The 24,993-nt window shown below is 43.5% G+C and overlaps 1 protein-coding gene across 4 annotated transcripts in view; it reads left to right on the plus strand.

Annotated features, from left to right (window-relative positions):
- Positions 1-24,993, plus strand: part of ptprea (protein tyrosine phosphatase receptor type Ea) — a 95,330-nt gene that overhangs the window by 45,856 nt on the left and 24,481 nt on the right. For 2 of the 4 annotated variants that reach the window (XM_078163526.1, XM_078163527.1), the window contains exons 2-4: positions 669-949; positions 14,811-14,977; positions 24,329-24,406. In XM_078163526.1, coding sequence (XP_078019652.1) covers positions 24,334-24,406 — 73 coding nt within the window. In that variant the 5' untranslated portion in view covers positions 669-949; positions 14,811-14,977; positions 24,329-24,333. The remainder of the gene's footprint in view (positions 1-668; positions 950-14,810; positions 14,978-24,328; positions 24,407-24,993) is intronic. The other 2 variants (XM_033611462.2, XM_033611463.2) reach the window with 1 other exon arrangement.

Genomic DNA, 24,993 nt, shown 5'->3' on the forward strand with positions numbered 1-24,993 from the left:
TAACTTATTGTAACCCCCGTTAGCTGTTAGTGTCGGCCACAGATTGCTAACAGCTAACAGGAAATAACAGGGTGTGTGTGTGTCTCTAACACATAGGGAGTTTTAGGGAGATCTTTTTTCTCAAAGGTGTTGGGGGGGATCTCTGTTCATCCTTAACATGTTTTCTATTGTTTGCGACATGACATGACCCTGTCAGTCTTGAGCACTGCTTTTTAGCCTGTGCAAAATTAAAGTGATGCTACAAAAGATATTGGCCACTGCCATCGGTGAATGTCATTTTATTTGCCGATAGCGCACACCGCCTTTGCTCACCTTCTTCGTGCCAGCTTCACCATCTTCAGCTGGTGAGGAAAATGTTTACACTGTCTCATGAATTTCCCTCAAAGCTTAATGGCATCATTATAAGTGAAGGGTAACCTATAGAGGATATCTAAGCTGTTTCACAAGGCTCCGGGGTCTCCTTATTACCTCACAGCCTTGTCCTTTGAGGAAGCTGTCCTCTGCTTTAACTGCACTCTCCTCTTGCTACATACCCTTCCTGCACAACACAGGAACTGCATCACCTTCCCCCTCCTCCAGCCTTGGTACCTCATCTGTCTGTCTGTCTTTGCTGTGTCGTTGAGTGTCTTACATGGTCTCTGTCTGTCTTGCTCTCTGTTCAAATAAAGGTGGCGAGCAGCATCCTGTTAAGGCTTGTGGTGCCAGGCCGGCTGTTGCTCGGTGAGCCCCTGGAAGTGAAGTGCTAAGGCCCAAAAACTCGCAGCCGCCTGGGTCCAGGGATCGTCTCTCCTCACTGGGCTGTAAGAGCACACCTCGCTCCCTCACCTCCAGCTTCTCTCCAACCTCTCACTGAAGACGACAACAATGTGACTACTGGTCTCTGTCAGAGCCATGTGACCTGCTATTATGGATCTGAGACTCTGCATACATTGAATCAACACTCATCCAGGTAATATAGCACACTGTGACCTGCCTACATAACGCTGCATTAATGTATATAGCTGCTGATATGAGCCTTGTATAAGGTCACACTTGAGGTTGGGGATGTTCTTGAAGACTTGGACACACAACTACCTTTGCTCTGCACAGGGCTGTTTGTTTTCTTGGTATTATTGACACACTTTTTTTCCCAGCATATTTGTGGCCGCTCAGTCATTTCCTCAATCTGGAGATTCATGGCTAGCGGTTGTTGTCTTTGTCAGCTGGTAGAAAGGACAGAGAAACAGGAAGTTGGATAGTAATGTGAAACAGTGGTGAGAACAGAGGCCTGCACAGTGCAGTGCACAGTAGTAAACATCCACTAAGTTGAGCGTGCATGCTGCAGTTTATTCAAGTAAGTGGTATTGTTTGAAATATTGCATGGTACAGTTTGTATTCATAGTGTGTAAAAAGGTTTGGCATTTTTCAACCCGGTCCCTATTTTTCCATGTTTTGTGTCAAAGTGACTATTGGAATTTTTTTTTAATTTAATCAGTACTGAGTGAGTGCAGCAGCAAAACAGGCTGCAATGTAGCGCGTTCTTACCCTCAAGGTACGTCCACTAAAAGTACTTGTTTTTGCCACTGACAGGCTCAGAGCGCTATGACAAGTGTCCGGCAACATTATAGAAATGATCCCTACAGAGAGAGGCCTCTTTGTTGAAGAGTAAGATCATTTTTGTTTCACCAGAACAGCCCCAAAATCGCCACCCCCAAACCCACCAAACTCCATTTAAAAAAGTAGTTATTAAAGTGTGTATAGAAGCGGGGTATTTTCACATCTAAACAGGTAACTTCAGGGTTTATTTCAAGCAAACCAGAGTTGGTGATTGTTGGAACAGTGGAGAGACGAACTGAGACAGTTTTTCTGAGGTTTTTTGTTTTTGTTTTTGTTGGCATTGAAGTGTGTTTTCTGATAATAAAATTACTGTTTATTTAAATGGAGTCTGGTGGGTTTCAGGTTAACAACTTCTTGGACTGTTTCTGATTGAACAAAAAGATCTTACTTGTTAACAAAGAGGTTAAATTAAAAATAATAATCCAAAAAACAAGTACTCCTAGGGGCCGCAGTAGGTCAGTCCATAGGTGCTCGGGTTCGGAACCGGAGGGTCGCCAGTTAAAGTCCCCCGTCCGGACTAAGTATGTAGTGTAGTGGTAGCTGGAGAGGTTACCAGTTCGCTTCCTGGACACTTCAAGATGCCCTTGAGCAACTCAGTGAATCCCCAACTGCTCAGAGCGCCTATCCACGGGCAGCCCCTTCACTCTGACATCTCTCCGTTTATTGCATGTATAGGTCCTGTTTGTGCATGTGTGTGTATTTTTGTTTGACCACAGAGTGAAAAAAAAAAATCTTCTTCTTTCAGTGGATGTAAATTGACAGTGCGAACATGCCTCTAATGGGTACATTGTGACCTGTTTTGTCTCGCTCAATACTGGACCAAGTTTACTTTATTAATAGTCTGTTAATTAGAGTTACTTCTGGCTTTGTACTGGTATTTGGAACCTGATTAAGACTTTAGCCCTGTTTCCACCAAACACTTTCAGTATGGTGCCTTTGGAACCAACAGTAACCCTTCAGACATGGTACCTCACTGCTCCGTCCAGCACTCACTGTATTTCCTCATTACCGGTGACAAGGCTGGAGTTAGTCTTTCTCAATAGGATATTTAAAAGTAGTGGATTTGTGCATTTAGTCTTTCTCAGGTAAGGTCAGGGGTTTAGTGTTGCCATAGCCCACAGGAACAACGCTCTACTACGTTTTTTTTTTCTCCGAGTGAGGGTTAGAATATATAATATAATATAATATATATGCAGTTCACATACCCTAGTCAAAATGAATATATATAAACACTTGAAGATCCACTCATTACTAAAAGTGTATGTCATATAAAAACTAAAGTGATGGTCAAAGTTGTCACAGTGAAATTTAAGGTGTGTTGATGGATTCATGTCGTCACCTCATGCACTGAGTAACATTACAAGTTAACGTTCCACCTTAAAAGTCACCAGCAGTCGGCCCAGTGAATTAAGTTATTTTTTCTCAGACTCCAGCTGCTGTGAGAGGCAGCAAAACATCCTTTCATTTTATAGTTACAGTTTACTAATAAAACTCTCCACAGTATGAACAGTGGTTACATGAGCCTCAAAACCAGCCACAACTCAGCCCTGAGCAGAGTGACCGTCCTCTACTGACCAATCAACAGACTGCAGTGTTCACAGCTCCACCTTTTAGTACCTGATCTGTGTGCTAGGTACCCCAACAGAGGGGGGACCTAAAATGGGGACGGTACAGAATGGTTCCATTGGTACCATCCACAACTTTACACAGTGGAAACGAAAAAAAGCGCCCCGAACTGAACTGAACGGTACTGCTCGGTGGAAACGGGGCTTTTGAGCCTTAACTGGAGACATAACTGCCTACGTTTATTAAAGAGGCAGATACTCCTAAAGTTTTTGCTCCTTAGAGCACATTGTGGCATTTAAGTGGCTGGTATAATTAAGACAGAGGACTAACAGGTATCACTTTGTCAGACGTGATGGGGAAACTAAGCAGACAGAGATGGAGGTAAATCCAAATGTAAGGCAGTGAGTGATTTCTTTTTGCCTTTTTTTAATCGAGAAGGTTCTTTCTCAATTTGCAGTCTCTGCCAACTGAGGTCACTGGGGCTTTCCCAGTTAGACAGTCTGCCTCTGTAGAATTAAAAAGAAAAGCACACATTCACTTTCCTGTTATTACAACCCATGCTCTGTGGCTATAGGAGATTTTATAACTGCGAAAGCCTCTCAACACCCATGCTTTTGACTTTTCTTGTATTTAATAATCCCCTTCATTATTGTTCAAATCAAACATTTTGGTCTCCGCCAAGCTATTTAATGACTTGTGGAGGTGTTGTACCATAAAAAAATAAAGAAAAAAGGAACATACAGTAGATGGACGAATGGAAAACAAAGGCTCGAAGTCTAAGACGGAAGGAAAGGGAAAGGAGAGGAGACTGTGTGTGTGTTTGTGTGTTAAAATGTGTGGCTAAGTCATTGTCTCTCCACATGTGTCTGCATGTGTACGTATCTTATCCAGGGTTTTTGTCAGGAGTGTGTGGCAGTCTTGCTCCCATTTCCGCTCTGGAGCAGAGTGGTACAGGAAGACTGGCTGGTTGGCTGGCTGCACAGGAAAGGAAACAGTCTCTATCAAACAGCAGATGGAGGACAGCATGTGCTTACACTGCAGAAACACACACACGCACACACACATGCATGCAGTCCTGCACACATAAGGAACTGTGTGCAAATACAGGAGCTTTATCAAGAGTGTGAGATCGCACATAGCATTGTGCTGTGGAGAATCAGAAGTTTTCACAGAGTTGTAGTTGAATGAGGAAGCTAGAGGACACTCTTGACTTTTCAGATGTGCTTTTGAAATGTTTTCAAAATAGCAAAGACATTTTTTTTACCTGCTGGAAGGTTGTTTTGCCCTCTTGACTTTTCTCAATGCTTTTTTTTCTTCCCTCATTGTATTTATACTTAACATAGTGCTGCAGTCCCCTGTAGCTCTTCAACCTTCAAATCTCTGCTCACCTCTGAAAAACAGAGCTGGGTCAGAAAGTGCCTGCACATACAGTAAGCTTATGTTTTGCCTCGTTCGCAAAACTGGAGAAAAAATCTGATTATGTATGAGAAGGACTTTCAAATACTGGCTAATATTTTTATTCACTAAACCAAAGCTGTAGGTCTTTGGGGCATGTATTTCCATTTAGCTTTTCAGTTCAGTTTGGTCTTGTCTCATAGGTATAGACACAAGCAGTAGGGATGCCACAAGAGCTGACACTTTATACCAAGTGGATGCCAAAGTTTTTGAAACACAACTGTACTCAATGTTCTCCAGTACCTTAGATACCAGGGATGCAAGACTTCCGGACCTGACGGGGCAGCATAAACACCTACAAGTGTTCTAGTCTACTCTTACACCAAAGAAGGAAAACATTGAGCTGTAGCAGCAGCAGTAACTTTTTGCTTGGCTTGTTGAAAAGAAATGTTTCTGAGGCCAGCAAATTTTTAAAAAAAAAATTCTTTGTAATGGGAGCGTCTACAATGCTGCAAACACCAGCAGCATGACTTGGCGCTAAGAGTCTATCCTGCACCAAGTGCTGCGTAGGGTGGGCAATCAATCAAAAGTTAATCAAAACCAACATTCAGAACCTCTAACTGACGTAATCTTTCCCATCTTGGTTAATTAGTTTTTTTTAATGCTTTCCCAACTGGGTGTGTTCTTGTGTTGCCCCCTTAAAAACGCACTAATGCATGTGTAGTCACGTGACTCCACCCCGTCCACTCCGCAACCTGGAAGCAACATGGAGGAGAACTCAAAACACGGAGCCAACTGAGCAACTTGAGCAGCTTGTGCTAAAGGGAAATGCCGTGTCCGTCGCACATTTTTCTTTGGCTTTCATGAAGATGACACCGAACAGAAGGAAAATACAATGTAAACAGTGCAAAAAAACCCGTTTCAGCTAAAATGTGACCTTTTCGTAAGACATTTTCTTTTCAAGCGACGTTTGCTTTGATTTCAATCATGAAATATTCAATCAAATTAGTATAAATAGTTCTTGTGTGCATGTTTCCTTCAATTATTTTAAACTCACAAAGATAAGATATGCACTCTTTCACGGGAAAAGTATCCCAGCTTTAACAGTTGAGCATATTTACAGTACAAACCTTGTCAGTGAACTATGAGGGCAAAAACCAAAGCAAAATAATCGTTCATTAATCGTAATCGAGGTAAAATGTTCAATTTATCGTGATATTGATTTGAGGTGATATCGCCCAGCCCTAGCGCTGCATGTTTACCGTTTTGTTCTGGTTGCTGAGAGTTGAAAAATGTTAAACTTTGGGTAAAACGCTGTGCTTGTCACTCAGCCTTCCAGTCACAGTGGAGAAGGGCAAGGGTGTAGGTTTTTTAACATTTGGGGCTCCTCCGCTAGAACATTCTAAGTGTCACATACTTAATTTCCTGCGCTCTGGTAAATTTTCGTCACTTAATGGTGTTTAAGTCTTTAGTTTGGCCAACATAAAAATTCTCTTCTACTTTCATGTTTTAATTAAGGGGGACAAATACACATGTTCCAAATAATGAGGAGGGCGCCCTGAAATCTGCTCCTATGGAGGAGGGGCGGGACAAAAAGCTTACTACAACACCAACCGTCACACATGTGTAGGTGCTAAACAGCAACAACAGAGGACAATGGAGTTTAACTAGCCTTGGTATCGACTGCTAAATTTGTACTATCGTGACATGTCTACAAGCAGAGCTGAGATTTTGACCCTTGTGTTACCTCTGTGGCCTGCAGGTCAAACACATTTGTCCGTTGTTGAGATTTAGCGACGCTCAATATGTCATCACCTCCTCCTCCTCCTGCCCCCCGCTTGGTGTGTACGCCCATGATTTCTGATGGCCTGTCATGCCTCCATGCCTCTGTCAGGAACTGTTAGTGGCGGGCCGGGTCTCTCCTTGCATGTCTCGCAGAGCTTTTGTCAGCAGCGTGTGAGGACTGGATGCTGCACTTCCTTTTTCCAAGAGGGCAGCGAGTTCTCCGAGAGGCCTTCGATGTAGGATAGTCATTTGTTCTCCATATGGTGTGTGTGTGTCCTCTCTCATTCGTGTAACAAGCCTGCTTAGGAGGGAGGACAATGAGGCACACTATGGTTCCCAAGGCCTCGCTGAGTGACTCATATTCCTATAGAATCCAGGCAGAGACCAAACAACAGAGTTACACAATCTTAATCAACAAAGTGCTGCTCATAATGTGCTCAGCAGGGGCCGTGATCCTGCGAAAGAGGATTGTGAAAAATGTGTTAGGTTGGGGTTTTGAGTTTGGGTAACATAATTGCTTTGCTGCCACTTCCAGTTTCTGTTTCGGAGGCAGGCTGCTGTTGGACTCTGGACTGTGCCGTGAAAACACCGGTTGTTTTTCTGCTTGTTTGTCAAACCTGTTGTCGCCGGGCGTGTGATAAGGGAGCATTAAAGGGGCTGTTATTCTGGAAGATGAAGTGTGATTTTGCGGTTTTGCTATGGAAACCGGAGCTGCTCGACAGTAAAACCTTGCCTCTCGTGCAGACAGTCTGGGGACATGTCAAGAGCCAGTCTTCACATCCCTTTTTAAAGACTCACAGGAGGGTTTTATAGTCTGCGTCTGCACTGAGCAGACAGGTCTGCTCTATCTCTGCAGAGCAGCAGAGGCAGGCTCCTCATCCTCGCAGCGTGGGCCGTTCACTTTATCCCTTCTGGTCCCACATCTCCTCTCCTCCTCTTTGCCTCCCCTCTGAATCAAGTGGCTTTTTGTTCTCCCGCAGCAGTGCTTATCACTCGTTTCTCCACCGCTCCCCTCCTCCCCATCCTCCTCCCGGGGAGTGAAAGGATATTTTTGGGGATAGATCTTGTCTGTCCTGTGCAGATCCTGAAAGACTGTGGTTATCTCTGTCTCTGTGTGTCTGAAAACGGGGGTTCTATTCAAGATCCCCCCTCTTTCTCTGGGGGTTGGTTTTCCACCAGAGCCAGGTCTGTTTAGCCCCAGTCTCTGTGTGTCAGCGCTGATGTTAAACAAATCTCTCAGCAGTAGAAAAGCTTTGTGGATTGTCATCATTACAAGCACTGACACTGCGATTTATTCTAATTCATTTGAGTGAAGTAGGTTTCTTTATCCCACAGGATTTCTCAATTGCCTGTTATTTCTACGCTTGAATAACATGACATAAAAATGAGCCATACATTCTCAGGGGAGGCAGTCTGGTTGGTTGTAATGCTCTCTAAAACCAGGCTCCCAGACGCCGTCTGACTCAGCTGTTATGGTTCTGCAACGAACTGCATTTTAATCTTTTTTAATCCTTTTTATTGACCATTAAAACTTTCTCAAAACGGACCTCTGATGGATTTATGGTCAGTTAAAGAGGTGATTTACCCATAATATGACCACCAGTCATAATTTTGTTTATTGTTTCAGATTTATTCTGATGTATAAGCCTGTAATCAGAGAGGATGTGGTTCCTGAATGGCTAATGTTTCTGCATCGCTTCCTGTAAGTAAATGCAGTAGAACAACTGTAAAGGACCCGCACAGTCCAATCAAACACTTATCCATAGAAAGGCGGTGTTACAAATTATAAAGAGTCCTGATAAAACTGAGGCTTTTAAAGCGAAATTCTAGTATTTGTCAATAGAGTTTTGTCATCAACATTTCACTCACCGACATATTGAGCTGGGTATTGGTTGATACCTTTAAGATATCGCAGCCAATCAACGCAAATGTTCTTCTATTTAATGCAATGTGTGATTGGCTCACTACCACTGATTACTGTCCAGTAATTCAATAAATGTTTTTAATAATTTGAACATTCTCAAAATGTATTTGCTGCTTTTAACGCAGCTGAATAGGGCTGGATTGAAATAATCGACTCATCCGATTCAAACTGATCTCCATTTGAATGACCTGATATCAATTCATAAAATCCAAAAATCAATTTGCTTCCTTCATCTCAAATAAACAGAGACCTGTATATAAATGCAGATATCTGTAGGCAAGTGTTTTGTATCAGAAGACTTCTGGTTGGTGACTGGTCAGTATTGACTAGTCACGTTTGAGCTACAGATCAAACAGTCAGTGTGAAGAGACAAAGCACACTGGCTGAAATGCATTTCAGAACCCATCAACTATCTTCTGACGATGATTTAGCTTCATGTAAGTGTTTTTTTTAATGCACCTGCAGATATTTGTTCAGAGAGATTAGCTGAATTGACCGGCACAAAGAGGAAGTGTGGGCCCAGATATCTGCTGGCCACACTGGATCTCCCGAAATATTAGCCGTCGCCATCAGAAGCTTATCATTGTCTGACCGATAGCTGATGAGTTCTGTGATTGATGACCTGCTGACTGTAGCTTCGTGTTTATCTCTCTGACACAAGAGTAGTATCAATCTTCTTCTCTGCAAAAAAGAAACTAGCTTGTTTGCTGAAAAGTATTCCTTAAAAGGTGATAGAAATAATCTCAAATGCTTGTCTTTGAGTCTGACTGACAGTGAACGCAGACAGAAGTTGCCTAGAAATCCTCCTGTTTGATTTACCTGAAGGTTTGTTTGTTTGCTTTACTGTGATTCTGTGGCTCCCTTTTGATTTAGCTAAGTGTGTTCACACTAGAGAAGTAATAGCGAACCTGAGAAGATGTTTTTCATCTCTGAATTCCACGCATAAAATGACAAATTTCACACAATGCACCTTTAAAGGCTGCTTCTGTTTAATTAAGCAATACTCTAGTTGTGGCTTATTGCTTTACAGATGCAGTGCATTTGGCTTCAACAGCTATGTGGATTTCCAGGGGACAGTGTTCGTTAGGTGAGATTTATACTCATGCGTTGAATCGACGCTGTACCTACGGCGTAACCTGACGTGCACCTCCCCAGAAATATAACCACATCTCACAGATAATATTTTAAGTTTTGTGTGTGATTTATCCTGGCTTCATATGAGCAGAGGAAATCTCTGCTTGTCGCTAGGCTAATTTATACAATTTAAAATGCCATAGGCTTGTGCTAATAACGTTAGCATGTTATAGTTGTTTGGAAAACGTGTTTAGTATAAGACAGTTGTTTTGTCAGTGAACCTTGTGAGTTGTAATGGAGCTGAATTTTGTAACGTTACCTTTGTTAAATGTTTCTGTTGTCCCTGGCTTCATATGAGTAGAGGAAAAGTTTGCTGACCCCTAGGCTAATTTATACAATGTAAAACGCCATAGGCTTGTGCTAATAATGTTAGCATGTTGTATTTGTGGGGAAAATGTGTCCAGATAAAGACAAGTGTTTGTCTGTGAATGCTGCGAGTTATAGTGAAGCTGATTTGTGTACTTGTGTTTGAAATTGTCTCTATTAAGCCATGTTTAATGTGTGTAAACTTTACAGCACTTCACAGAAACCTCTGCCGCCGACTAGTGTTTTGGAGGTGTAACTGCAGAGTGACACAGACACACCACCACACAAGTATAAATTCTCACAACGACGTAGGCCATGTGTGTAGGCTACGGCGTAGTGTCTGCCGCACAAGTATAAATCCCGCTTTAGTGTGTTTTGTTAGCTTCATAGACGAATGTGAGATGATTTCTGTTAAATTAAAAGAGGCTTGCGTCCTTGCCCCAATCAACGTCATTCTTACTGCAGTCCCAGATTTCCAAAAATCCGTAATTATGACCAACAGTCATGATCATTAAAAATGAGAATAACACCCACTTTGACAAATACCAGAATTGTCTTTTAACTGTTTGATGAATGCAGATTTAACATGTACTCAGACCTCCAAAAAAAGACCCTCGCCTCATATTCAACAGCCTAAGAACTCATTAGTTTACCACTGTATGTTACATGTTGATCCCCTCCATAATGGCCCTACAAGTTGAGCAGTAAATTTCCCATACATCACCTCACTGACAGGCCCACAGCTTTATATACAATCCCTTCTTCCCTTCTTTCTCTCTCTTTCCCTTCACGTGTCTCCCACACTAATACCTGATCATAGCAGAGTGCCGGTAATCGCCGAGTGCTGGGTGATAATGAGAAGTGTCACAACGCTGGTTTCGTCATTTCCAGCCCAGCTGCTGCGCATTACGCTGGCTATCGACGGCTCTGATTCCAGGCCATAATTGCTCTGCCTTTGAATAATTGAAAGAGGGGAGGAGGCAAATCCCAGAGGTGTCAAAGTGGGAGAAAGATGGATGCCTCTGTGTTTAATGCTGTCAGCTCGGGAGGTGTAAGGGGGCCTGGAGGACATGATGAGACCCTCACGGGGAGATTGCCCCCCTCACACACACACGTGTTGTGAATGATGGACCACTAGTAGAATGATTTCTGGCACGGTGGTCCTCAAACAGTCCCTGGCACATCATGTGTTTCCCATGGATCCCTGCTGAAGCATTTGTGGGTATGTGTGCGTCCCCATGTGTGTGTATTCCATGCCAAGCAGCCAGGCAGTGTAGCTGTGCATGCCAGGTTTGGGGCAGAAACGTATGCATGTAGTGTGATTGTGCAAGCGTGTAAATCTGTGGATCAGAAGTGATTTAGAGGCCTACTGGCTCCTTGGAAAAAAATTACTGAGACAGTGTGCGTGTATGTGTGTGTTTGAGGGGGACACTTGCACAGACGGCTGCGCGAACACACAGACTAAATGACGCTCAAACAAGCCAACCAAGTGTAAGCTCAGATGTGGTGTTTGCCTGCGCAGAAGAAAGACTTGAGTAAATATTTACTACCAATTACGTTCTTGGTTTCCATGCCTCACCAGAATGTGACAGTAGCTTCTAAGTGCTATAAACGCTGAAGACATTAACTTGTACGCCGAACGAGAGCTGCTCTCAAATGTTATGGCTGGAATGTTTTTAAGAGGATTATTGATAATCGCTTTTCATCTAGCACCATGTTATTTTTAACTAATATGCAGCAGCTAAAAGCTCTTATTTCCAGTGAGGACTACTCTAATAGCGGCGCTTTCAGGGTCAGACACAGTCGCCACCATATCTCAGTCAACAGGATGTTCTGGCCTGAATCTGGCAACCAACCACAGCTTCTTTTTTCCCCCCCCTGGCAGTGGCTCACCTGGTTTTCTCTTTGTTCTTTTATTCAGTAAATGTTTCTCTCCTACATGCAAACACCTGCATACATAAGCATGCATGCATTTTCTCACGTGTTCAGCTGAGATCTCTTCGGGAGATGCTACATTTGTTCCCACAGAGGTGGAGGGCTGACGCTGCAGAGCGGAGCCAGCGGGTCTCCAAGGTCATTACCACTGCCACAGCGTCTGGGCGCCCTGGGAAGGAGGCAGGAATTGATTAATGACAATGCTAGGAGTGCAGGAGGGGAGGAGCCCAGATTGGCAAGAGAGCAGCGCTGCAGAAGTTGTTACTGTAGAATGGTGCTATAGATAGTGCTGGTGTGAGATACTGCAGTGTGACACGGTACTACAACTCCTGGTGATAATAATAGTATTCTTTGTGTAGCTGAGTTGGATCTTCAGTAAAGAGAAGTTGATAGATTATGGGACTCATTCTTGGTTTGCAGTTATGGACAGTGTGAGGCATGTTATTTAAAAATTACTTGCTAAAAAAAAAGTAATTCTTCTAATTCAGGGTTTCCCACACATCCGTTTATTTTTGGTGGCCTGGTGTGATATCAGCATCTGCCACCATATATTGATGATATAGTTTTGGACCTGGACCGTTCATTGGAAGCACAGTTGGAATATAGTTACTGTTTGGCACCTCACTGTTGGAGTGCAGATCGAACTCTTGGCACAGACGGAGCAGCAGAACACCAGGCGCAGTGAGAGTGAAACCGTTCCTTAATTGAAATAGAAATATAATGCTCTGTTTCTTAGAACAACACCGCTCTCATTTAGGTGTTGTCCATCATTTTTATGAGCTACTTCAAAGGAAACCGGCTTCGTTGTCAAGGAAACTGCGTAACCGTGTGCCCACGCCGGGTCTAAAAGTTTGCTTTCACTCACCTCTGCAGCAGCTGCTCCTCTTATCCATCAATCTGGTCTGATGTTTCAACTACAAACTGATTGACTCATCAATTCTTTACCCTGCGACTCAAACTCAACAAACTGTTGCTAAGGTAAAAAAAGAAAAGTATGAAGTGTGAAGTGAGTTCCAACTGCGCTGCGTTCATGGACCCGCAGAAACGTCCGAATTCAGAGACACACAAAGAAACACACACTCAAAAAAAGAAAAGAAAAAAAGTGTGGTGATCTGTCACTCTATGTCTTTGCTTATTTGCATATCTTGGAATATGCAAATAAGTCTCCAACTCTGTCTCACTCCCCTAAAGCTCGAGCGTACCTCTTTACCTTCAGTGCTGTGACTGTGTTATCATACAGCTCACAATGTGCAGCTAATGTCAGATAAACCTCGTTCCCAGGCTCTGCCACGTTGAAGTGAAAGGGCAACCTGGCTTCCTGGCTTCTCCTCTAGTACCCCTCATTTCGCTGCAGCGTTAGTTAGTGATATGGAAAGCCCCACCCTGCAAACAGACAGCTTTGGCTCCTCAGGTGTGTGATGTGTAAAACCCTGGAAGTCTGAATCTGTGTTTTTGAGACTGTCATTGGTACACGGATGTCCTAAGGCAGAAATGCTTAACCACAGTGCTTATTTTGCTTACGATATGTCGTGTAGCATCTGAAAAACACCATATAAACACGTTTATAAGATTAAAAACTTCATTTTCATCTGAGGGGGTCTTTAAGATTGTACCAAACACTCCCTCTCACTCACTGCTTTTACCAAAAATCACCGTTCCTCAGGAGCTGTTAACTCAGACAAAAGGCTGGATTGACATCAGGTTCCCAGTTTTTCAGCGGGTGTCTGCATGCTGGCTTTTCTTCCCTTTTTTAAAAAAAATCTTGATAAAATCAACGTGTTACACATCCCACAGGTGCCACGTTGGTGGCAGTACTGCTGGTCAGGTTACCATGGGAACACATTGTGGCAAAACAGTCGTAGGCCTATATATGTTAAAGCAAATCTACATTTCCTGCAGCGTACTTTTTTAAAATACTAGACTGAATCATGAATAGTGTCACAAGTGGAGACAGATGGCTCCTGTAGTTTCATTTTAAATGTACAAAAAAAAAAAAAGGCACAGACCGCACTGTGATACAGTCTGAATTTAGATTACGGGGGTAATCTGCAGGAACACGGTGGATAAGTTTCGAAAGAGCAACAGTAATCACCTTGTCCAACTAGGTTACATTGCATGGGAAGCAGTCGCACATCTGCACGAGCAGATGGACACCCCAGCTTTATTTCCTCTGTCAAGACTGTGAATGTAGTGCAGTGTCCTTATAAATAGCTAACCCGACCCAGGTTTACATGCTGCAGTTCCCCAAAGGCAGAGAGCACAGAGGCGCCATGATATGAGGACGACCAGCTGAAACAGAAAGCAAGAAGTTGTTAGGCTTCCTGCATGGGCTGATTTAAAACTGTTTACTTATAGAGGTTTATTAATATTTTTCACATTAGATACCCAAACACAGTGATTCAGTACATTTTAATAAAGTCAGGTGACTTATAGGAGACTCATTGAAAAAACTCGTACTCGTACCTGTACTCGTACTCGTCGTCCTCCGCTTATCCGGGTCCGGGTCGCAGGGGCAGCAGCCTCAGCAAAGAAGCCCAGACAGTCCTCTCCCCAGCCACTTCCGTCAGCTCTTCCGCGGGAACCCCGAGGCGTTCCCAGGCCAGCCGGGTGATGTAGTCCCTCCAGCGTGTTCTGGGGCGGCCCCGAGGTCTCCTCCCGGTTGGACATGCCCGAAACACCTCCCAAGGGAGGCGTCCAGAAGGCATCCTTATTGATATCCTCATTGAAAAAACGATGGTCAAAATTGATGCAGTAGAGGATGACGTGTACTAACTTTTAGTCCATAAAATGGGTCATGCTGCCCAAAGCATTGGATCCTACACTTCCCATAATGCAACTTGATAAGATCTTTAATGATTTTGGTGATTTATTGACGTTTTACACATTTATTGTGGTCTGTGTCGAATAAGACCGACAACAGAAAATACATTCATAAGCCTTTAGACACATTTTGACACACACGCACACACACACACAAAACCTACAACATCACATTTTCGTTCTGCCATGGCAACCAAACATTACAATTAAATTTCACACCTGCAGTTACCGAAACAAACAACTACAAACAAACACAATATACCATCCAACCGGCACATCGCTCCTTATCACTCTGATCAGCTTCTTGTAGCTTTGCACTATAAATAAGACTTCTCTGTTTTGCTCGCAGGTCACTCTGCGGCAGCACCACAGCGAGCGAGCAGCTAACAAAGACAAAGTAAGGATGACTATATTGAACCTGATATAGCAGCGGAGAAGGGCCGTGCTGATATTAATGTTACATTGTGGTCGACGCTGATGCGATCATCACTGACAGCCACACCTGCGTAAGACAAAGTAAGACTGCTCATTAATAACTGCACTTGAGAGTCAATTGGTGTGTTCATGGTATGCTATTATTTAAGAGAATCAGTGTACTTTTTTTACAGTAATGCAGGCTGACCTAATATTGAAATGAGAAATTAAAAAATCTAGTAATATTGTAATGAATTTATTGCTGCGTATCAGCCTTCATATGCTGTTACTGATATATTTGTCAAAAGCGGATATGTGACGGCTGTTTTATCTGTCTGGCTACATTTAGCATAGTAAATGTTCCTGCGTGAATTTAGAAAAAAATTCAGTTAGTTTTGGAGAAGTTTTGAATTTTATAAAACACACGGATTTGTTTTCTTGTGGAGAGTTTGATGTAGGGCTGGGCAATATGGACAAAATTCATATCTCGGTGTTTTCTACAAGATGGGCGACATGTTTTCAGTTGCAAGTCAAAGTCGCATTTGAGACGTCACAAGCACTTTTATAAAAACAAAAATGATCAAAATAAAATGCAGAGACAGGGATTTTATTCTCTGTTTGAAAATATACAGCTGTACGGCATGTAAAAGAAAAAGTATTTAAAATAAATAGCAGGGCTGTACGTTAATGTTTCTGCACACAGCACTGGAGCTACAGAGGTTTAGAGGTTTGCAGCACAGGACACAAAACTACAACATGAGTATAAAGGTATTAAGTAGGTTTGAAACAATTAAGAATCTTTGTGGGGGGATTTTAAAAGTCGTTTTCCATCTGTTGACCTTTCGAATGAATATAGTGCTGGAAATGATTTAAATCATTTTATTTATTTAGTCTATTAATCTTATTAATGTACTGAAGGGAGGAAGGGAGCGAGAGATACTTTGTCCACGTTTTATACGTCTTGTTGAAACGTCTGTGTTGTCGCTGCATTTTTTTAAACACATCTGTCGCCTGCATTCAGGCGCTATCTCCATGTCACATAATGGGCTACAACTAACAAGCTGAACAACGACATGCTATAATCCACCTCACACACAAACTAGCAGCGCAGTGCTGTACTGCACGTGTGCTGCGGTCGTTTCATTTCACAGACTGATTTAGCACGTGCAACATATAGACCAATGTCGCACTGTAGACTAATTAAGAGACAGATTAAACAGAGGAGCAGCGCTGTGTCTCTCTGAGTGTTGATGGAGAATTAGTGAGTGAGTGAGTGAGTGAGTGAGTGGGGCAGAGCTGTGAGGAGAGTGTGAAAGAGGAGAGATGAACACTGATATGTGTCATGTAACCCAACTTGACTCTACAACGATATAAACGGTGTTGTCTACATTTATATCTTACTTGAAAATATATTGCACGTAGTTGTTTTATGCCCTAGATTGGTGTGAAATTTGACACCACTCTGGCATGTGTCAGTTCAGTATGAAACTACTGCTGGGACACAGTTAGCTTAGCTTAGCTTAGCTTAGCATAAAGACTGGGAGCAAGGGGAAAGGGCTACCCACAGCTTGTTGCCATGGGTGGATTACCAGACAGAGGACCCCTGGGCATAGAGATGCAAAGGCCACCACCACCGCTCCTACATAAGAACAAGACACGCTTACTTTGTGTCTCTTTGTAGTCGTTGTGCATCTTTTTGTGGCGGCTTTGTATCTCTTTATGGTCATTTTGAGTCTCTTTCCTGATCGGTATGTTTTAATTTGACATTTTTGTAAGTGAAGTCGAGTAATCCATCCATACTTGTTGCTCCTTTCACTTTTCATAGATTGAATAAATTAGATACAACATGTTGATTAGTGAGCTTTAGAAGTGCTGGTATTTTTTGACATTAGGATAGAGCCAGGCTAGCTGTTTCATCCTATGTCTTATGTTAATGCTAAGCTAAGCTATTTGTCTCGTGGCTGCAGCTTGATATGACTGCACAGTTATGATAGTAACATCAATTTTCTCATCTTATCCTCCGCATGAAGCAAGCAAGATTATTTCTGATAATCTAGATTTGTTTTAATGTGAGTTGCCAAGTGTTGGAGATTTCGGCTGTAGAGATGTCTCTCCCCAGCAACACATTCCAACTCCTCCTGGGGGACCCCAAGGCGTTCCCAGGCCAGATGAGATATGTAATCCCTCCAGTGTGTTCTGGGTCTGCCCCAGGGCCTCCTACCAGTGGGATGTGCCTAGAACACCTCCAGCAGGAGGCGCCCAGGAGGCATCCTGATCAGATGCCCGAATCACCTCAACTGACCCCTTCCGACACGAAGGAGCAGCGGCTCTACTCCGAGCTTCCTTCGGATGTCCGAGCTACTTATCCTATCTCTAAGGCTGAGCCCAGACACCCCACGGAGGAAACTCATTTTGGTCGCTCATTCTTTCGGTCACTACCCAGAGCTCATGACCATAGGTGAGGGTTGGGACGTAGATGGACCAGTAAATCCAAATCTCCCTCTTCACCATGACGGTCCGGTGCAGCACCTGCATCAAGTATCACAGGGTTTTGTTTTGGAGCGAGGGTGATATAGTTTGGTAGAAAGAAAATAGTTCCTACATGAAACTGCTCACAACAAGGTCTGTGGATTATCATGATGATCTCTTGTATGTACTTTTGATGTAGGGGTGAACTGTCACTTTAAACAAATAAAGTAATTTATGTCTGATTATTTATTATAATCCATTTTGGGCAAGAACAAAACGGGTGCCGACACCGAACACAGCTTTGAGAAACTACACAGACGGCTTTAGGTTATAGGTTGTTTTCCTCTTATAAGCCATCTTGCAGGTTTCAGTTATATTCATTAAAAAAAGCTTGTCGCCTGAAGGGTAAATAGTCTGGCAGCTTTTTCCTCAGAGGACACAATGTACCTACTGCCCGCTCACCCTGTCACATCGCCCCTACACCCACCACCCATTTTCCGAATTCCCCAGCTGATGTATTTGAAGAGACAGAGCGACTCTGTGCCCAGTGAAACCACATTCAGTGGAACTGACAGTGCTCTGTCTACGGTAAGACACGATGCCAGGGAACACCGTGTTTCCTGTCACAGGCAGAGACAGACAATTTTTCTTGTCTTATTGTCTAATTGTAACAAGCTTGTCCTTTCTGATGGTTAGGTTTCTGGGGCTAATTAGTGAGACAATAGTGGAGAGCTGCAGGGGTATCATTATGTCACTTTTAACCCAGACTGGAAGAATGACAGAGCAGGGAAGCACACCACAAGGAAAACACAAGACCACAGGGAGGGATAGCTCATCCTCCAAAACAAAATACTGTCAGGGAAGAACATTTATCAGCTCTCTGGTTTGGGACCGTAAACGACACAATATTCAGTATGCGTGAGTCAGAATTCCCACACTGGCTTTTTCATGTTTGGAGCGAGGATAAAGAGGAGCCTTGTCGTGGCCTGCTTGTATTCTCTGCTGCCTGTTTGTTCAGTGTGATATACTGATATCTGTGCATGTGTGTGTGTGTCCACATTTTTGTTTACATGCTGTCCGGGTTGCAGGTATTTTGAGGTGACAGGTTGTAATTAGTGGAGGCAGAGCTGTGAGTCACAGTGCACACCAGGTGCTGGAGGTCTTTATGAACACACGAGCGTGGCTGAGGTGTTGTCATATACAGTATGCAGGCAGGTCTACCTCACACTTTCAACCTACTCACTTTGAGCCTGTTTGCACCTGGAATTAATGTGCATCCTGCGTGATCTGATCACAAGTGGACAGCTTAAAGACTGTTCACACCTGGCATTAGAACACATCTCTACGTACAGCTAGAGTGACCACTTCATGGGCCGATTATCAGACAGTGGGCTTAAAGGCCTTTCTTACATAGGAGCAAAACTCAGACTTTATTGTTGTTCAGCCTCTTTTGATGTGCGTTGTTTTTGTCTCCGTTGTCTCCAGTTGTAATGCATCTTTTTGTGGGTTTGGCTCTTTGTAGTTTTTGTGTCTTAGAGGTAATTCTGTGTCTCTTTGAAGTCATTTTGTGTATCTTTGAGGAAGTTTTGTGTCTCTTTGAAGTCGTTTTGTGTGTCTTTGACATAATTTTGTGTTTCTTTTAGGTAGATTGTTGTCTTAGAGGTAATTCTGTGTCTCTTTTCAGTCATTTTGTGTATCTTTGAAGTCGTTTTGTGTAGGGATGTCCCGATCCAGCTTTTTCCACTTCCGATCCGATACCGATATTACAGCCTTGAGTTTTGGCCAATACCAATCCGATCCAAGCGCATATTATACATATTCACTTATTTTGTTGTCAGTCATGTTAGAAAAGGTTTGATCAAGCAATATTACTCTAACAAGAACAACTACCTAATCAGGTTAGTTAGAATGATCCACAACAGTTGGTATGAGAAACTGACCCGTTTATTGTTAACAGGGTTAAATAAACAAACTTTAATGTTAATGTTCAAGTTTAAATAAAAAATATAGCTGGTTTGCTTTGGCTGCTTTGGCCCCTTTATAAATAGAAAATAAATCAACACAAGAAATCTTTTAAAATGTCTAATATTGAAATTAAAATAGCGCACTCCACACACTTGTGCTTTGGCCCCCTAATAAATAAAAAAAAAGATTAACACCACAAGACATTGTTGACATTTAACAAACAATGCAGCCTTTCCTTTTCAGTTATTTTAGTAGTGTCAGTGCCAGCCTGGTGCTGCTGTTTCCTGGGACCAACAGAGGGGACAAAAAACCACACACAATATTGTACAACTGTTTAAACAAGCAATAGTCCATCCATGGCTCCAGTTTCACTAATTGTGCCCAAAACAATGCCATCAGTGCTCTTTACTTAAACAGTAAGAGTGTAAACCAAATAAAAATATCACTCTCAAAAAACCAGAGCAGAAAACAAATAGTCAGTTAACTAAGTTGACCGCTACTCTTCCTACCCTCCGTGTGTGTCTGCTGTCTGCATGCTGGCCTGGTGGATTGATAGTAAGAGCTCATTTTTGTATCTTTGAGGTAACTTTGTGTCTCTTAAGTCATTTTGTGTGTCTTTCAAGTGACTTTGTGTCTCTTTGAAGTCATTTTGTGTATCTTTGAGGTAAATTTGTGTCTCTTTGAGGTAAATTTGTGTCTCTTTGAGGTAGATTTGTGTGTCTCAGAGGTAATTCTATGTCTCTTTAAAGTCGTTTTATGTGTCCTTAGGTAAGTGCGTGTCTCCTTTAGGTACTTTTGTGTATCTTTGAAGTTTTGTGTCTTTGAAGTGATTTTGTGTCTCTTTGGGGTACATTTGTGTCTCCTTGTGATCATTTTGTGTGTCTCAGAGGTAATTCTGTATCTCTTTGATGTAGTTTTGTGTAGGGATGGGCAGCACAAGCAAAAACACTATTCGAAAATCGTGGCAACTATTCGACAATTTTTCGAATAATTGCCCCCCCACCCCACCCCCGGAGCCACGCACACAGAGATCCATTCATCATTAAATGCCCGAACATACTCGGGCGGAACGACTCCACGGAGGTCCGCGCAGACTCAAAGCGGACGTCCGAAAGCTCTGTGCGCGCAAAGCTCCGCGCACCAGTGACTGCTCGGCATGTATGGCGGAAGTGCGCTCGACTATGAAAGCCCGAATGACTGCGGACATTCCTCGCGGAGTAGTAGTAGTTTCTGCATGTTTCTCCTGTTTGTAGAAGAGCATCAAACTAGCTGGTAGCCCATCTCACACTGCTGTAGCAATCCTAGACTGCCCTCGTGCGGTTAGGAGCTGAATTGCATGTCAAATAAAGGGGGGAAAATAAGACGGCGAATAGTAATAGTCGCATTAAAAAATTGATTTTTCAAAAATAAAACGACTATTCGAAATTCGAAAATCGTGACCCATCCCTAGTTTTGTGTCATCTGGCTGTTTTGTGTCTCTTTTTTAGTTGCTTTGTGTCTCTTTGCCGTTTCTGTGCATCTCTTTGTGGTCTTTTTCAGTGACTTTCTGGTAGTTTTTTGTTAATTTGAGTTACGTTTTGCAGGTGAGGGCCATGGGGGCGCCTGACACTTTGGATCCCTTGGCCTTTCCCTGATAGGCCCGTTGAGTAATCCCTCTGTAACATAGGAGTGGCAGATATGTTGTTGTTTTTAACCAGCAAGAGGTTTGTCATGCTATACACTCACTGGTAAGAGTCCACCCACACAGACGCAGTGACAGGGCTTTGGAATGATGTTTGCTTGCTCCTTTGATGGAGATGGACAGTATTTGTGGCAAAGCATTATTGCATGGCATCTGAGAGCTGGTGACAGTTAGCATGGCCACCTGGGTGTCATATTGCCTAAGCCATTAAATACCCATGACTACTGCTGCAATCATTTGTCCTGGACATGAATGCAGATTTCAGCCTTTCCCATTAAAATACAAGGGCCAGATGTTAGAGGATGTTTGTGGGTTTTGTGTCCAGTGGGAAGGGGGCTTTGGAGTTGGCAGTGAACTGTGTTCTATTGTACATCACAAAAATTATCTTTACTCATCTTTAACTTAATTTTGTGACAGTTTTGTTTGTTTTTAACTACAGTTCGCACACAATCTTAAATTTGGGCAGCAGGATTTTGTAAATAAGATAACAGGCTGTTAATCACAATGCAGTCCACTGAGAGTCAATGAGTTTCATCTCACTGCTGGAGCTCAGCAAGGAAAAACAAAAAGGGATTTTGTACTAGAAAGACTGAATCTTGAAGATGCCCATTTGATTCAGCTAACTCAGAGTGCCGAAGCCTCATATTTAATCTCTTCCACTGGAATCATATCAAGAAGGGATTGTCTCCCGGCCAGTATAGAGAGGAGAGGATGAATGAGTGCTTCCCATTCTGCAGCCCAGGATGACACTGACCTGCCGTGAGACAGAGCGAACTCTCTGCTGGGTAACTCGGGACACGCATGCCACTGAAATAACTGGCCAGGACAATACCCTTCCCCAAGGCTACTTGCAAATGTCTCCTATCGGAAAATAAGGACGCCTTAGAACTTCCCCCGAGCTGACATCTCCCATGACCTATTTTCATTATGGCTGATGGTCGGTGACGAGCTGCAGAGTGCTAAATGGAGAAAGGACAATACACAGACGAGAGCACACAATGTGATGATAGCTGTTTGCCCAGAGTCTGACCCGAGCTAAATGATGACGAACACTAATAGTCTAATTTGAGACTTGTGGTCTCGGCTGGTTTATGCTGAGCGAGGAGAAACAGAGAAGAAGAGATTAGATACTCCGAAGAACAGGACACAGTGTTATTTATAGTTATGTGAGGGACATTCCCCCACAAAGACGGAGGAAAGGAAGTCCAGCATCTCCTCAGAGATGCTGGAGAGGTCAGGCTGGAGACCGCTGCAATGACAAGATGGGAAAAGCCGGAGAGCGAGGGGTGAGCAGCTCTGTGGTCCCCCAGGAGCAGTTGAGCCTCGCAGGGCTGGAGGCTAAGACGTGACAGGGTGACATTTCCAGAGGTGACGGAGGGGAAAGAAGGAGCCAGGAACTAGGAGATGCTCACAAGAAGCAGCAGCACTTTAACCACAAGACACAGCCTTAGGGCTTGCTACGAGCACTCTGCTGGCCGTCCCTATTGAGCCATCACACACGCATATAAACAAACAGACACCGCATACATAAAATTCATTGCAGCTTGTGTAGCGGAAAGTCCCAAACGGCACCATGAGTAAATTTCCACATCACAGCACCTCAAGTCTTATACACAGAGGATTCACACACTGTACTAACTCGGCTCGATAACCTCCCCCTCATCCAGGCTTGTGACATTTGCAGAGAGAGCCTTAAAGAGGGGGGATAAAGAGGGAGGAGAGCCAGAGAAGGGGGTAGCATGCTCCTCCTCTCCCCTCTCCTCTCATTAGAATTCTCTCATCAGTCTTCCCCATGGAGCGTGGGGGGACATGTCAGGGTTTATTAATCGCTCCAGGAAATATTATTGACCTGGACCTTCTGCTCCCGCTCTCCCTGCTGCAGTCAGTGTCTCTGCTCTGCTGCCTCCACATTCCTCTGGTGTCCTGTCTGGACACATTACAGGACACTGCGGCACAGCGTGGAGGCTTCAACACACAGTGTCTTCATTGACTATGCACTTGGCCTGGGCTTTCTTTTTCACCGCAGCTGCAGAGCACCACACACACACACACACACACACACACACACACACACACACACACACACACACCTGCAGCCTTGGGGAGACAAAGCACACTCTGCTCTGCTTCATTATGGGGTGATAGCAGCTCTGGTGCTGGTGCGCATTGCTTAGATTCCAACTTTTGTGAAAATAAAATAAAAAAACACCTTGAAAACTACAAACATCTCAAGGCTTATTGGTTTGCAGAGCTCACCAGCAGATTTCAAAGGAAAAGCGGTGCTTAAATCAATGTGATGTGAAACCCGTTCTGAATGCTCAAACACTAGAATCGATCAGAGAAACTCCTTCATCCTCCCTCCTCTGCATTCTTCTGCTGGGAGAAAATGAAGGGATGATCAGAGTCAATCAGCCGAGACTCCTGGATGTCACTATGTGTATGGGGTTCTGGACAAAGCTCTTGGTGCTGTGGGTGTTGGCGTGCATGTGTGTGCATGCATGTGAAGGAGATGCTATTAAAGAGGAATGGGGGGGGAGGTGGCCGAGAGCAGATCATGAGGGTGTATGTGTTAAGCCTCTTGTAGCCTGACTCTAGATTTCGCTCCCGTGATGTGATACATCCAGTTTCGCTCGGCTTAACCGCTTATTCGTAGTTCAGTATCAGCTGATGTCCAGGCCTTATGTTGGCATGCATGTTGTGTGTATGTGTGTGTGTGTGTGTGACATTTCAGCATGGAATAGCCACGGAAACTGCTGAAGGGAAATGGCTGTTATCAGCTTAAAGTGGCATTTACTCAAGTTCTCTTTGCTCAATCTGATAACACACTGATTAACACATGATGCCTTATTAGAGTAGTTAAATCATTGCTTTGGATTCGGATATGCAGCAGTGGTATTTGTGGACACACATGCTTTTGATAACATTAAAAAAAGAAATGTAAAAATGGATGTTTCCTTGGCCTGTATGTCATCTTTGCAATTTTTTCTCAATGGGTTGGTAAGAGAGCATGCTGTCATGACCAGCCTTGTTTCTCAAATACTGGTGTATTGCGCCTCCACGTGGACTTACCAGGCATTACACTGCCAGCTTTATGACAGGAGTAATGAATGACCAGGATATGAGTGTGTTGTTCCATTGTGTCCCCGTGAACTTTGCACCGATGAGCACATTCCTGAAAGCAGCCGTCATGAATAAAGAAATATGCCTCAGATCTGTCAATAGCTTTTGTGCTCCCTAAATGGCGATATTATCCAGCGGCCATGTTCGCATGAATCCTCACTTTCGCAGACATGTCTGGCACTAAATTTAATATCCGTCTTCATTTTGTTTTCCTGCAGTCACAATGGTCCCACTTCTGTTTTTGGCGGCAGCCACGACAACATCCAATTCCACGGGCAATGGCAACCATACAAAAGGTAAGAACAATAACAAGGGCGATGCATTGCCCTGTGTGAGGCTGAACAGTTTGAGATGGCAACAAAATCCCATCGCTATCCACTGCAGTCATCACTTTTCCCCAAGATATGATTATTATGTGCCTTCCTCAGCGCATGCATCTGCTTGATAATAGCCTTTTGTACAGACTTGTTATTACAGGATCACAATGAACTCCAGCAGCCCCGCACCGTAATTTACGGCTTATTGTGCGTCTTTATAAACACAGTTAATAGCTGGCTGTGTGGCTGTGACTCTTGGATGAGCCTCCATTCTTAGAGCTTCTTATTTTCCATCAGACAGACATACCGACAGGACGAAATGGGCTGATGCTTATCTCTGTAGACGAAACACTACAGAAACCAGTTATTAAATCAGGCCTGTGACCAGGGGAGAACACAGGAGGTGCTGAGTATTGATTTAGCTTTATCAGTTATGCAATACACACATGGCTCAAACGCATGAACGCAGCACACATAAACCTATGCACATATTTCTTCGGCCTTGCTCCCTCTTCCTGCTTCTTTGTTGGCGGTGCTCCCTGACCCCTTGGCTCTGCCTCTCCTTC

Source organism: Epinephelus lanceolatus, chromosome 21 (genome assembly GCF_041903045.1).
Source record: "Epinephelus lanceolatus isolate andai-2023 chromosome 21, ASM4190304v1, whole genome shotgun sequence".
Lineage (NCBI taxonomy): Eukaryota > Metazoa > Chordata > Actinopteri > Perciformes > Serranidae > Epinephelus > Epinephelus lanceolatus.